General features: G+C 38.0%; 3 protein-coding genes across 6 annotated transcripts; 2 read left to right on the forward strand and 1 right to left on the reverse strand.

The window, feature by feature from the left end:
* The first annotated feature begins 1,368 nt into the window (after nt 1-1,368).
* On the forward strand, nt 1,369-4,290 carry LOC137726844 (OPA3-like protein). Its single transcript, XM_068465801.1, has 4 exons — nt 1,369-1,802; nt 2,309-2,443; nt 2,721-2,807; nt 3,744-4,290. Exons 1-4 carry the CDS (start codon nt 1,674-1,676, stop codon nt 3,900-3,902), a joined length of 510 nt encoding a protein of 169 aa, XP_068321902.1. The 5' UTR covers nt 1,369-1,673; the 3' UTR covers nt 3,903-4,290.
* A 2,095-nt stretch (nt 4,291-6,385) lies between these two features.
* LOC137725178 (transcription factor VOZ1-like) lies at nt 6,386-9,446 on the forward strand. Of its 4 annotated transcripts, none has more exons than XM_068463773.1 (5): nt 6,386-6,549; nt 6,997-7,249; nt 7,446-7,595; nt 7,787-8,306; nt 8,415-9,446. In XM_068463773.1, the coding sequence occupies exons 2-5, from the start codon at nt 7,022-7,024 to the stop codon at nt 8,966-8,968; spliced, it is 1,452 nt and encodes a 483-aa protein (XP_068319874.1). In that variant the 5' UTR covers nt 6,386-6,549; nt 6,997-7,021; the 3' UTR covers nt 8,969-9,446. The 4 variants fall into 4 exon arrangements, with proteins under 4 accessions (XP_068319874.1, XP_068319877.1, XP_068319875.1 ...); XM_068463776.1 differs by having other exon boundaries at nt 7,494-7,595; XM_068463774.1 differs by lacking the exon at nt 6,386-6,549 and adding an exon at nt 6,556-6,821.
* A 137-nt stretch (nt 9,447-9,583) lies between these two features.
* Nucleotides 9,584-11,431, reverse strand: LOC137725179 (transcription elongation factor 1 homolog). Its single transcript, XM_068463777.1, has 5 exons — nt 11,326-11,431; nt 10,313-10,440; nt 10,078-10,148; nt 9,860-9,881; nt 9,584-9,705 (listed from the first exon to the last, which is right to left on the reverse strand). Exons 2-5 carry the CDS (start codon nt 10,423-10,425, stop codon nt 9,642-9,644), a joined length of 270 nt encoding a protein of 89 aa, XP_068319878.1. The 5' UTR covers nt 10,426-10,440; nt 11,326-11,431; the 3' UTR covers nt 9,584-9,641.
* Nucleotides 11,432-12,033: the final 602 nt, after the last annotated feature.

The following is a 12,033-nucleotide window of genomic DNA, read 5'->3' on the forward strand; positions in this document are numbered from 1 at the left end:
TAGAAATGACTTTGGCCGTTGATGCTTTGGTAATCGACGGACGCGAGTTGGTTTATGAGGTGTCATACTGATTGAGGATCGCTGACGTGGCTGAATTTTGTTGTCTTTTGCTGTGGAAGTGGGCCGGGCTGCTAAGTCAATGCGTTTTGTTTACTGATCTCATCCAATGAAAGAGGATTCCCTCCTTCCTAATCTCTCATTCTTTCCTTTCTTTATTATTTGAACGGTTACGATTTAATCATGTTAACATCTTATATTGATTTTTTTATAAAGACAATAAGACAAAAAACAATATGTGAGAATAGAGGATAGAAGGGGATGAGAATAAGAGGGGAGAGAGTCCTCCTCCGATCCAACCCATGATAAATTGTGGGGGTAAACTTTCACTTTGAATTGTTTTTCTTTTTTTTAGTATATCGATATTTTTACATTAAGAAGAGTGGGAGTTCGGCAAAGCCACACAATGAGTAGCCTAATTTGGTATCGAATTCGCCATCCACGAGATTCGAACCTAACCTCTCACTTTCAAGTGAAGAAGAATATCATCAGACCATAGTACTGAATGACTTCACTTTGAATTATTACATCATGACGAACTTAAGACATCTTCAAGTATTATTATAACATCATCAAGATCAATAGAAAAAAATAGGCATCTAAAAGAAATACTAAAAAATTATTGTTTCAAGATCTATTTCCTAATAAAGTACCACGTATTTTGTTTCTCTCTCTCTAAACATTGACGTTTTATCACTTATTATATTTAGTTGGTGCAAATTTGGACAGAATCTCTATTACATGGCGAATGATCCGATTCAAACCTCATCATCCTCTTGGTCTCTCTTCCTCCCCCTAGTGGATTCTACCAACTACAATGGTTAGGTTGGTAAATTGCTTTAATTTGCACAACATAATGCAGTTTGAGCCTGATTCATAAACAATGATACTTAGTTGCAATCAAAATTGTACCATGTAGATATGCTCAGTTTGAGCTGAAATAATGGGCAACGATTCCCACATAACCATTGTGAAACTTTTTACATTACAAGTTATTTAGTTTGATTAGTCATAAGCTGTAATAAGTTGCATCAACTCGATCCAAGTCTTTTTTTTTTTGTGAATTTGTATTTTATTCTTGTGAGACATTCTCAAGCGGTAAATTTGTATTGACTGTTCATGGTTGTAATTAGGAAAACACCTTATTTTCTACATGTATCATTTGGGTTATGAATGCAATTTAACTTCATACAATTCGGTCTCTTGGGTCGAATAAACAAATAACTTTCGGTTAACGTCGCCGAATGGCAATTTTATACATTTCAGCCGTCCAATTCGACGGGAGTGAAACCAACTAGAGCCAGGAGGACTAACAAAATCGCAGTTTCCCCTCCAATTTCCCCCAATTTCAGCAATAAACAAACAAACCCCATTTTCCCACATGCCTTCCCTTTCCTCGGACTTTTTCCATTTCTCAGCTCTCTTCTTCTTCTTCTCCAAGAAACTCACCCGCCCTCTGAACCAGTCAACCCCGCAGCAATGATACATAACCACCCCATTTCCAACTTCATCACCACCGTCGATTGAGCATTTGCTACTGAATTCTCATCAGCTTTGTTCCGAAGCAAGAACAGTAAGCACCAAACAATTGTATTTGTAGATCGGATTGCGCAGCCATGGTGCTTCCGCTCCTGAAGCTCGGGACTCTGGCCATCAAAACTCTCAGCAAACCCGTCGCCGCCCGACTCAAACATCAAGCCGCAGTGCATCCCAGGTTCCGCCAGTTAATCGTCAGCATCGCACAGGTAAATTTTAACTACAAGATATTGTTTCAGAGGGTGAATTGGTGATTTGTATTTCGTTGTAATGTGATCCCAATACATTTTTTGACAAGCTATTCTTGCCCCCATTTGAAATTTACTTTCTTTTTAACTCGGTGATCAAAAAGTTTCATTTTTTTCCTTGTTGGTAATCAATCTTCGAGCTTACCCATCCGGGCTCTTTGGTTTATATCGTCCCAGCTAGTGCTTGTGAATCGCATTTTAGTTTATCATCCCGTTTCGACACATGGTTTGTGTTATGTATTGTTGTAAAATTATTGTTGACAGTGGTGCTAGAGCTGAGCTACTGTTTATACTTTTGTGGAATCTTGCTTTCGGGTTTTTGTTAGGTTTATCTGCCTGTAAATTCATGTTACTGTGTAAATTTGATATTACAAACACTAAGTTCTGATGCTGGTTTGCTTGAAATCAACTTTCTTTGTATGCATTAATCTGTGAAGAGATTTAATCTCTAATGAATTGGGATTCAGGCAAACCATCGAATCACCACGAGGATGCAAAGGCGCCTATACAGTCATGCAACCGATGTTGAGATTCGCCCTTTGAATGAGGAGAAGGCTGTGCAGGCTGCTGTTGACCTTATGGGGGAGCTCTTTGTCTTCTCGGTAATATTTAGTGCAAGCTACTCGTTTTGCAGTTTCTCATAGCTGTTTCTCTTAAGTTTACGATTTATTATGATTTATCAATGGACACTGGAAGGCTCAAATGTAAATAAATATATGTAGATTTGAGCTGTATATGTAGTGATTTATCAAATTGGAAATCTGACTCACAGACCATGGTCGTCCCACTAAAACCAACTGTATATGTAGTGATTGTTCCATGATAATACTTACATTCCTAACTTTCTATATATGTATATATATATATACACACACACAGGTTGCAACAGTTGCTTTGATATTTGAAGTACAAAGAAGTGCTAGATCAGAAGCAAGAAAGGAGGAAGCACGCAAGCAAGAACTGGAGGTATTGTGGCAATACAATCAATGTGTTAATTTGCATTTGTACGCCAACCTTGACTGCTATTATTTCATTGACCTCGTGAGAATATAGAATTTTTATTCAGTTACATTTTTACCGTCTTTTGAACAAATGACCTCCAATCCTTTTCAAATTGAAAATGCTATTGGAGTTGAAAGAAAATGTTAACTCTTTATTCTGGTATTGAACTATCTGAGCAACCTGCCTTCTTTGGTTTCATTTCATTAGTGTGGATAAAATCATATTTATTTTAATACAGAAGATGTACATTTTTTTTCCACTTACTGAAATACAGTCACTTGTCAAAACCGTATGCCAAGGTCAATTTTGTTGCTTCATTACAGTGGAAATGACTAAAGCAGCTTGGAACTCTCATATTAGGTTTACCTTTTGTTCGTTTGCAAATCGCTGCCCCTTTTGTCCCCGAAAAGAGTAATCAGGAGAGTGTCCCTCTACCTTTCTCCCTCTCTCTATTATGCTCTCTTGTGCACTTTCTGGTGAACAAGATGGTACAATATCATCTTCTCAATTTCTGATGTGGATAAAGTACTATCCTGTGACAAACTAGATACATGTAGCTTGTCCTTCAAAGGATTAATGAAAGATAGACACCTAGATCATGCCGATGTTAATGAATATTACCTTACAAACCAAGGAAACTCTTTACGAAAGAGCTAGTCTAAGGTTGGGGATATCTAATATCGTGAAAATCTTGGTGGATTATCACGAAACCTAAGACCACGTTATAACAACTTGGTTAGACTTGTATTGTGAAACAATCATATCACAGTTTGGTAAATATATATCATACTATGCAGTATGCACAACCCAATATCTGTTTCACACTACATGCTTCTTAGAACAATACCTATCAAGTTTTACGGGGGCCTAACTGCCTGCCTGCCGTTCACTGTTTTTCAGGCACTCAAGCAAAGAGACGAAGCCTTATCAAGAGAAGTGGAACTTCTTAAGGAAAAACTTGAAGAACTGGAGACGCTTGCCAGGGGACGAGGGCTTAGCGGTATTATCAGTTTCAAGCGACCTGATACAGAATCTGCAAAGTCAGTAAAGCCAGCCTGATCATACACAAAACTCATCTAATAAAGATGGTTTTTAACCCGATTTTAATTCGTACAATGCTTTCCTCGTTGCCGAGGGAAAATTTTCACCCTTGATTCTTTCGACCGTAGGTCATCTTTTTAGATTGATGCCTGGCTTCATTGTTTTCGGAATGTCTAAACATTGTTAACAGAGAGATGCCCAGTTAATGATGCCTTGTGTGTTGTGGCATTAGTCTTCCAGACATACATGGGTTTTTGGAGTGCAAAGAGATTTTAATTTTGGGTTTAAACCATCATTCATGAATTTCTATTTTTATCTTTTTAAAAAAAGTCTTTTATTTTTTAATCTAGTTGGCATTCAATCACGTAATAATAGGTCTCATACGCTTGAACGCTTCCCACATTAAGAAACGGCATAGTTAACGGAGTTAGCACGAAAGAATCAATGCTCCATATTTAATTAAATACAGAAACCAAATCTTTGGAATTTTAGTTTAGGAACTAAAGGTACAATTCGGTAATAGTTCAGAAACTATTGCTCTCGTTTCATCGAAATGAGATTCAGTCACTATCAGCTTATCTTTCTCACTAAGATTTAGAAATACTAATTTTATTGTTCTACTTTTATCTGTGCTTTTCTTTCTCACTAAGATTTGGAAATGGGATTTAGTCACTCTCACCTTTTACATATTCCCTAATTCTATTGGACAGATCATATTCTACGTCACCCTTCAACGATCATCTATGCTATCACATTGGAATTGAGTCACATGTCTAACTGTTAATCAAATAAATAGACCAAACCTCTAAATTGGTAAATGATCAATCAAATCTTTGAAGGAAGTTTTAACGAAAAGTCAACAGTACTGTTCATTTTAACGAAAAACAACATTTTTACATTAAAAAGTCAATCATAATACTGTTCACTTTACCCTTTACTTTATCCTTATCATTAAAACTCAGAGTTTTCAAGCCATTTTCATTACTTTTCCTATCTTTTTTAAATGGTTTATAATTTTGTCCACTTATTGCCTGATTCTATAACTATAACCTCAAAAAAAAAAAAAAAAAAAAAAAAAAAAAAAAAAAATCAATCATCATTCAATTTTATATTAGATGTATCGAGCAGTGTTTCCGGCACACTCAAAAATATATCCATAAGATGCTGATTAAGTTGAGTAGTAGTGATGATACATATTTAAAGCAGCACAGCCATCCCTTTTAATTCCCTTTTATCTCCACAAACAGGCATCAAATTAGGAATCTGATGGATGATATTGGTAGTAGTGGATGCTCTCTTTATCCCTTTCTTGGTCGACTTGTCTTCCCCTTCTCTCTCTCCCACCAAGAAATAGGTAGACTTCGATCTACTGTTCAACCTATAATCCCTACAACTCTTGTTTGTCTTTCGAGCATGCACGGAAGGAGGAGAGTTGAAGCCAGATCGAACTCCATTGACCTCCTAAATGCTTTGATATAGGATTTCTGGTCTTTTGTCGCGCCTTGACATCTTTCAATGGATGACTATTTATTATAATTTTAATAAAAATGCTTGTGAACATAAATATTTTATTGTAATTTTTTATTATTTCATAGATATTTAACCAGAGGAGATATGGGCTCAACACTCAACATGACGGTATATGAAATAGATATAAGTTTTTATATGGGGGGTCAAAAGTCCAAACCAGTCTCATATGTCCTTATCAATATAAGTTTTTATTCGCAAATTATCTTCTAGATTATGTAAACTGATGAGTTTATTGCAAGTTACAACTATAAATACGTTTCTTCCAATTGCTACTAAAAGACTGTTATTGTGTATTTTATCGCTGCACTTGAAGTTTAAAGTTTGATTCTGCCTCTCACATATTCACTTGGATTAGAAAAAGAACTGTACAACAAAATGAAAATTGAATGCCACATACTCAAATTGTCATTTGTTGAGTAAGGACAATCCATCTGTTTAACTGAATGCATTTCTTGCTCACCCCTAAAAAAGAGAGCGGGGGTGGTTCTCACATTCTCAATTAATTATCGTCAGATTAGTTTAATTAAAAGAAAACTAACGAAAAGTTCAAAAAAACTTCCCTTTTAATGAAAAGTCATTTTTAAAGGTATAGTGAATAATATCAGACATGAAAGATATAAATATAGTTTTTCGTTAAAAGTGAACAATACCATAAATATTTTGTTAAACCTCTCTTAATTTAAATGATCTAAAACATAAATTTTAAAATTTAAAGTAATTTAACCACAATCAATACAAAAAAAGCTTCACACGACCCACACTCACTTTAAGAAATGAGCAAAAGTATTCCCTATTTAAATTTTAACTTAACCTTCTACGGATTTATTTTATGTATTTTAGTCTTCACAAGTCAAAAGGCAATTTTTTTTTTGAGAAAAATAGACAGAGAATATGTCATTAGCGACCGACCCATCGAAGATATAAAGGCCACGGTTTCTTACCCAACCATGCATTCCACTCCTTCTCTTTTAACCCTTTACCCGCGTCCACATTGGCCTGCTTTCACTTTCGGCAGCGCCAGCCAGACATCGAGAGAGAGAGCGAAAGCGAGCGAAAGGAGAAGTCACCACTCCTTCCTGCTACAGAGCAGAGACTACTGGAAATTGGCATCAAACACGTTGAGCGAGAGTATTGGGTAAGCATCTCCTTTTCGGGTCGAATATTTCACCTTTCTCTTTTCTTTTTTAGCTTTCTCGCTTCCACACCTCTCGCCGTCGCCACCCCAAACCCTCTCAGCCCTTTCCGATCCCAATTTTCTTTCGGTATTAAACTCCGATTAACTGCTGAATTTCACCCTGTTCCCATACCAATCGGTCACGCCTGCTTCTGACTAGTAGAGGTTCCACTCCCGTGTTTACTAGTTTTCTTTATGTTTAAGTTAATTTTATGAATTTGGTCTGAATTATGGTGAGTTTCCGTGATTGTTATTTGTAATTCAGGTTTTTTATTGGCTTGTTTATGTACTGATCTGAGATGGGTTGTTGGTAATCTGAGATGGGTTGGTGAGTGTGTTGCTAAATTCTTGATCTTGATGAGTTTTCGATAATCTGAGATGGGTTTGTGTTTGATGTGTGAGTTGTAGGGTTTAGAAGGGGGCGGGGGTTGCGATGAAGGGTTCAAAGAGCACTTGCAAGTCCGCTTCTCACAAGCTTTTCAAGGACAAAGCAAAGAACCGTGTGGATGACTTGCAGGGCATGTTCACGGACCTCCAGTTTGCCAGGAAGGAGAGCCGCTCCGTCGATGCTGCACTCCTCGAAGAACAAGTGCATCAGATGCTACGCGAGTGGAAAGCCGAGCTAAATGAGCCCTCCTCGGCTTCTTCTTTTCAGCAGCAGGTAGCATTTTGATCATATCAAATACATTTGTTTTGAGTGCATATGTGGAACTAGATATGTAACTAGAAGCGTCCTGTTACTGTATTAACATATTTGTGATTATTCGTTTATGTAATACATGAACTCATGAAATATGTGGTTATGCTTTTGCTTTAAAGGGTCGGGTTGTGAATTTTGGTGTTTATGGCGAATATAGGGTGGCAGTCTTGGTTCGTTTTCTTCAGACATTTGCCGGCTGTTGCAGCTATGTGAAGAGGAAGATGATGCCACTAGTCCATTAGCTGCACCGAAACCCGAGCCTAATGATCAAAACTTGCAAGTTGGAGAAAGTTTGGCCTTTCATGAGGTGGTTTTGCCCCCTTTATTTTTCTTTTTATTCATTCTTTTCTGAACTGTTAAATGGTATTTGCTTCTTTTTCTTTTTCAGTTTTTTGTTGTTTATCCATATAGCTACGTGCTTTGTTATTTTGCTTTGAATGAATAGTGAATCAGTTGTATATGAGCACTCAACTGGTGGTTGCCAACACAATATTTCAGGGATTTAGTGTGAATCAAGGGCAACAGGAACATGCCTTCCCGATGGCTGATCAGTGCAAAAGCTCCCCTTCTGGAGTTCGCAATGCTGTTAACAATTCGGAAGGGGCTAATCAATTGGACTATCATCAGTTTGAATTGCATCAAGACTTTGAGCAGAGTTTCTACCCTTGTTTTCATGGCACAGCTTTGAGGGGGGAGGACACATTGTCTCAGGCTTCTACTTATCTCCCGAGTATTTTCCCTCCGCCCTCTGCTTTCTTGGGCCCAAAGTGTGCACTTTGGGATTGCCCTAGGCCTGCTCAAGGGTTTGACTGGTGGCTAGACTACTGCAGTAGCTTTCATGCTGCTTTGGCATTGAATGAAGGACCACCAGGCATGGGGCCAGTCCTTAGACCTGGGGGCATCGGCCTGAAGGATGGCCTACTTTTTGCTGCTCTTAGTGCAAAGGCACAAGGAAAAGGTGTTGGTATCCCTGAGTGCGAGGGAGCTGCTACTGCAAAGTCTCCATGGAATGCACCTGGTAAGTGCATTTTAGCTGTTTTTATCTTTGTTTTGTTGTAAAATTTATTTAGAAGTCATGAGTGACTTTTGTTGGGAATTGTATCTGATCAATTCCTTGTGATTCCAGAATTCTTTGATCTTTCGGTTCTTGAGGGTGAGATAATCCGGGAGTGGCTCTTTTTTGACAAGCCTCGAAGAGCTTTTGAGAGCGGTAACAGAAAGCAGAGGTCATTGCCAGATTACAATGGACGAGGTTGGCATGAGTCGAGGAAGCAAGTGATGAATGAGTTTGGAGGGCTGAAGAGGTCTTACTATATGGATCCTCAACCGCTAAACCATTTTGAGTGGCACCTTTATGAGTACGAGATCAACAAATGTGATGCTTGTGCCTTGTACAGATTGGAGCTGAAACTTGTTGATGGGAAGAAAAATTCCAAGTCCAAACTAACCAACGATTCAGTTGCTGATCTGCAGAAGCAGATGGGAAGGCTTTCTGCGGAGTTCCCCTCCGATAACAAGCGCACTGTCAAGGGCAGGGCCAAAGTTAATGCAAAGGTTAGTGTCGGAAATGTCTACTACGCTCCAAATCGAGGGGCAACAACAAATGGGACATTTGACTACGAGATGGGTGCACCCTACGACTACCTTGTTGACAATGTCAACGGATATTACAGAACCTAACTGATAGAAGTTTGATGGGCTCCAATAAGCTGCATGCCCATCCTTAGTTTCTGCTGCTTTTACAATAACCCTCCATTCATAATGCTGCTACTTTTTCAGATAATGTTTCTCTTTAGTAGATTTCCACAAGATCAGAGAAACTTCGGTAGAACTACCTAACTAGGTTGAGATTTTATTTTTCGAGAGAAATCAAAGAGTAAAATAGACAGCGTCCGAGAGCTCTACACAAGTTTTTCTTGTTAGAGAGGGCTACCATCCTCACTGGTGCTTAAATGCAATTCAGAAAGAAAGAATGGGTCGTGTTAGGTTGATCTGTGGTTAGGAACGGGTTGGGACGGTATGGCCCCTCTGTCACACCACGGGCAAAGTGCAAGAAACCGTCAGGACAGTTTCCCGTGCGCATGGAATCATTGCGCGCCCGTGGGAGACCATGCCTAGAATTCTACCAAAAAAACAAGAAGCCATTATGCATCATACATTGCAAAATTGCATCACCAACACAAAAAAGTTACGTAGAGATAGGTTCGCATCACGTCTTCATTGAAATGTTTAAAACTTGCTTGACAAGCATGGTTTGGAAATTATTTAGAACTACTACTGATTTTGGTCAGAGAAATAAAACTCCCACAGCAGCTGACACAGGGACAACCTATCTAGGCATCAGGTCCTCCTCCTAAGCATCACCATCATCTTCGACATTGTTAACCCGCTCGCATTCATCAATCCATTCGCTGTAGCTGCAAAGTTGCAACTTTTGACATGAATAAAAAGAGCCGCGGAGCTACAACTCTCACATACATGTGTGTGTGTGACCACGGGATTACCCTTTGGTGAATCGTGATAGACAGATTTCAGACCGAAAAGAGAAATGGCGAGAAATAATTTACTTACACGTCTATTGGTTCGGATAAAGCTGCAAACAAAGAGAAACCAGAGTTAGATGAAAACAATAAACGAAATGCATAAACTTCTGAGAAATGACATTTTCGTAACAATCTAAGGGTTTAGGGTTCAAAAGCGGCCAAATATCATCCCGTTAAAATTCAACTCCAAGTCTCCGACGAAAGGGGATATAAGTTTCAAATTAAGGGACCAAGTTTTGCGCAGACCTGTGATGGTGGTGCTGAAGCTTTCTTGGCATATTCTACAAGAAGCTTCCCCAATCAAGTTCTTCATGTCACTGAAGCAAAGATAAACGATAAACGCGAGTTACAAGACCAAAAAGTATGCAGAACCTAACGTTCAATAACAATCTCCTAGAACTAGTTCCGGGTATGAATTCCTCTGCAGAAGGTTAAGTAAGAGAACTCAAAAACCAGAACGAAATCAAACAACAGCACTCACATGCGGCATTCAACACTGGTGCCATGGCTGCAGAAGGGACAGCTGAAGACGGTATCAAGCTTGTCATTCCGCTTCTTAGGAGGCGGTTTTGCTGATGACTTCCTCTTCCCCATTGCTCAAAATGTTTTCTGTAACATCAATGTCACACTCATCAATCATCATTAACGGTAGCAAATTAGTGCTTAAAACAAGAATGTTCCCGAATAGCGAATACCTTTTGTTCTGAATACAACAAGACGAATTTGGGATTCACAACCAAGCATCTCAGCATTGTACAAGGGCAAAGCATAATCCCATTTGAAATATTAAACATAAAAAATAAAAAACATAAATTATGAACAAATACTTGGGTTCCACACTGAATTATATGTAGAACGGACGATTTAATGGTAAAGATATGCAGCGACGGGTGAGTTTGTAATTAAGTAGAACATCTGGTTGTACAGCGAGATCTCGTTTGGAGGTGTTTTTAAAATGATTGAAAACGTTTTTGGCAAAAATGTTTTTTGAACCCAATCCTAAGTAATAGTCCAAGTGGATCTCGGAAAAACACTTTGCAAGAAGCACATATTTCGTTTTTTTTTTTTTTCCTTCAAAAAACACTTAAAATTGCTTCTAAAACCCAAAATTAATTTCATAAAAAACGCTTTCAATCATTTTGAAAGCCCTTCCAAACGAGTATGATGTCCCAAAATCATGAACAAATTTAACCCTAGATTACCAGATTTACCGTTCAGAAAAGGAAACAAGACGAAAAAATTCATACGATAATTTTCAAATTAAAGCTATTTTTCTAGTTTTCTTCATAGACGAACAAGAAGTTGATTGTTACGAATTGTAACTTTCTATGAATATATTACCCAAATTTATAGCATATATAAGAAAACTACATTTTCCCTTTTCTTCTTCGTTTTCTCGGGAACCAAACAGGTGTAATTTGTAAACACAAAGAAATTAGCATCAATCGAATCCCAAAAAAATGATGAAATATAGAAGGGAATGCGAAATCTTACGGAAATCGACGAAGAAGGAGCCAACTTGGTAATGTACTCTCTGCAGGTTTTGGATTTATTGCAAAATATAGTGTTCTTCCCGACCCAACTGAGAAACGCTTTAAAATGTGTCAGGAGAAGGAAGCGGTTCCACCGTTCAAGCGGGAACCGAAACGATGCCGTTTGGTGTTCGCAGTTTGGGTCCACAACCTGGCCAATTGGGTCATGTTTGTCGTACAATGTTACCTTCATATGTCAAATGTGTTATCTTAATATATTCTTAATAAATGATCCGATAATTATTGGATTCGTTAACGGGTTATATAGTTGTGTCAATTTAACAGATTATATAAAAATTTGTCATATCTAATGTTTAGGTTTAGCAAATGATGTGTTTTCGAGTTCTTAATCAGTGATCTGATAATGATTAATAGATTGATCCAAAACCTATTATGCAAAAAATTGTTGGCTTAGTCCTAAGCAGTGGCCAATAACGGTTCAATTAAAGAATTTTTTTTTTTTGGACGAAACGATATTATATATACTAATAGAGGGAGTAGACTAAGTCTCATATTGGACTAGCAATATTAGGGTTTAAGTTAGCTTTTGTCGAAATTGAACCAAGTTATCTCACTCACAAAACTTACAAGTGAATAAGAGTATTACTGTGCTCACAGTAGCAAGTAGGGCTGGAAAAAAATCCCAAAAATCCCAAACCAAACCGAAAAA

The sequence above is a fragment of the Pyrus communis genome, chromosome 2 (genome assembly GCF_963583255.1).
Source record: "Pyrus communis chromosome 2, drPyrComm1.1, whole genome shotgun sequence".
In the NCBI taxonomy this organism is placed as follows: Eukaryota; Viridiplantae; Streptophyta; class Magnoliopsida; order Rosales; family Rosaceae; genus Pyrus; species Pyrus communis.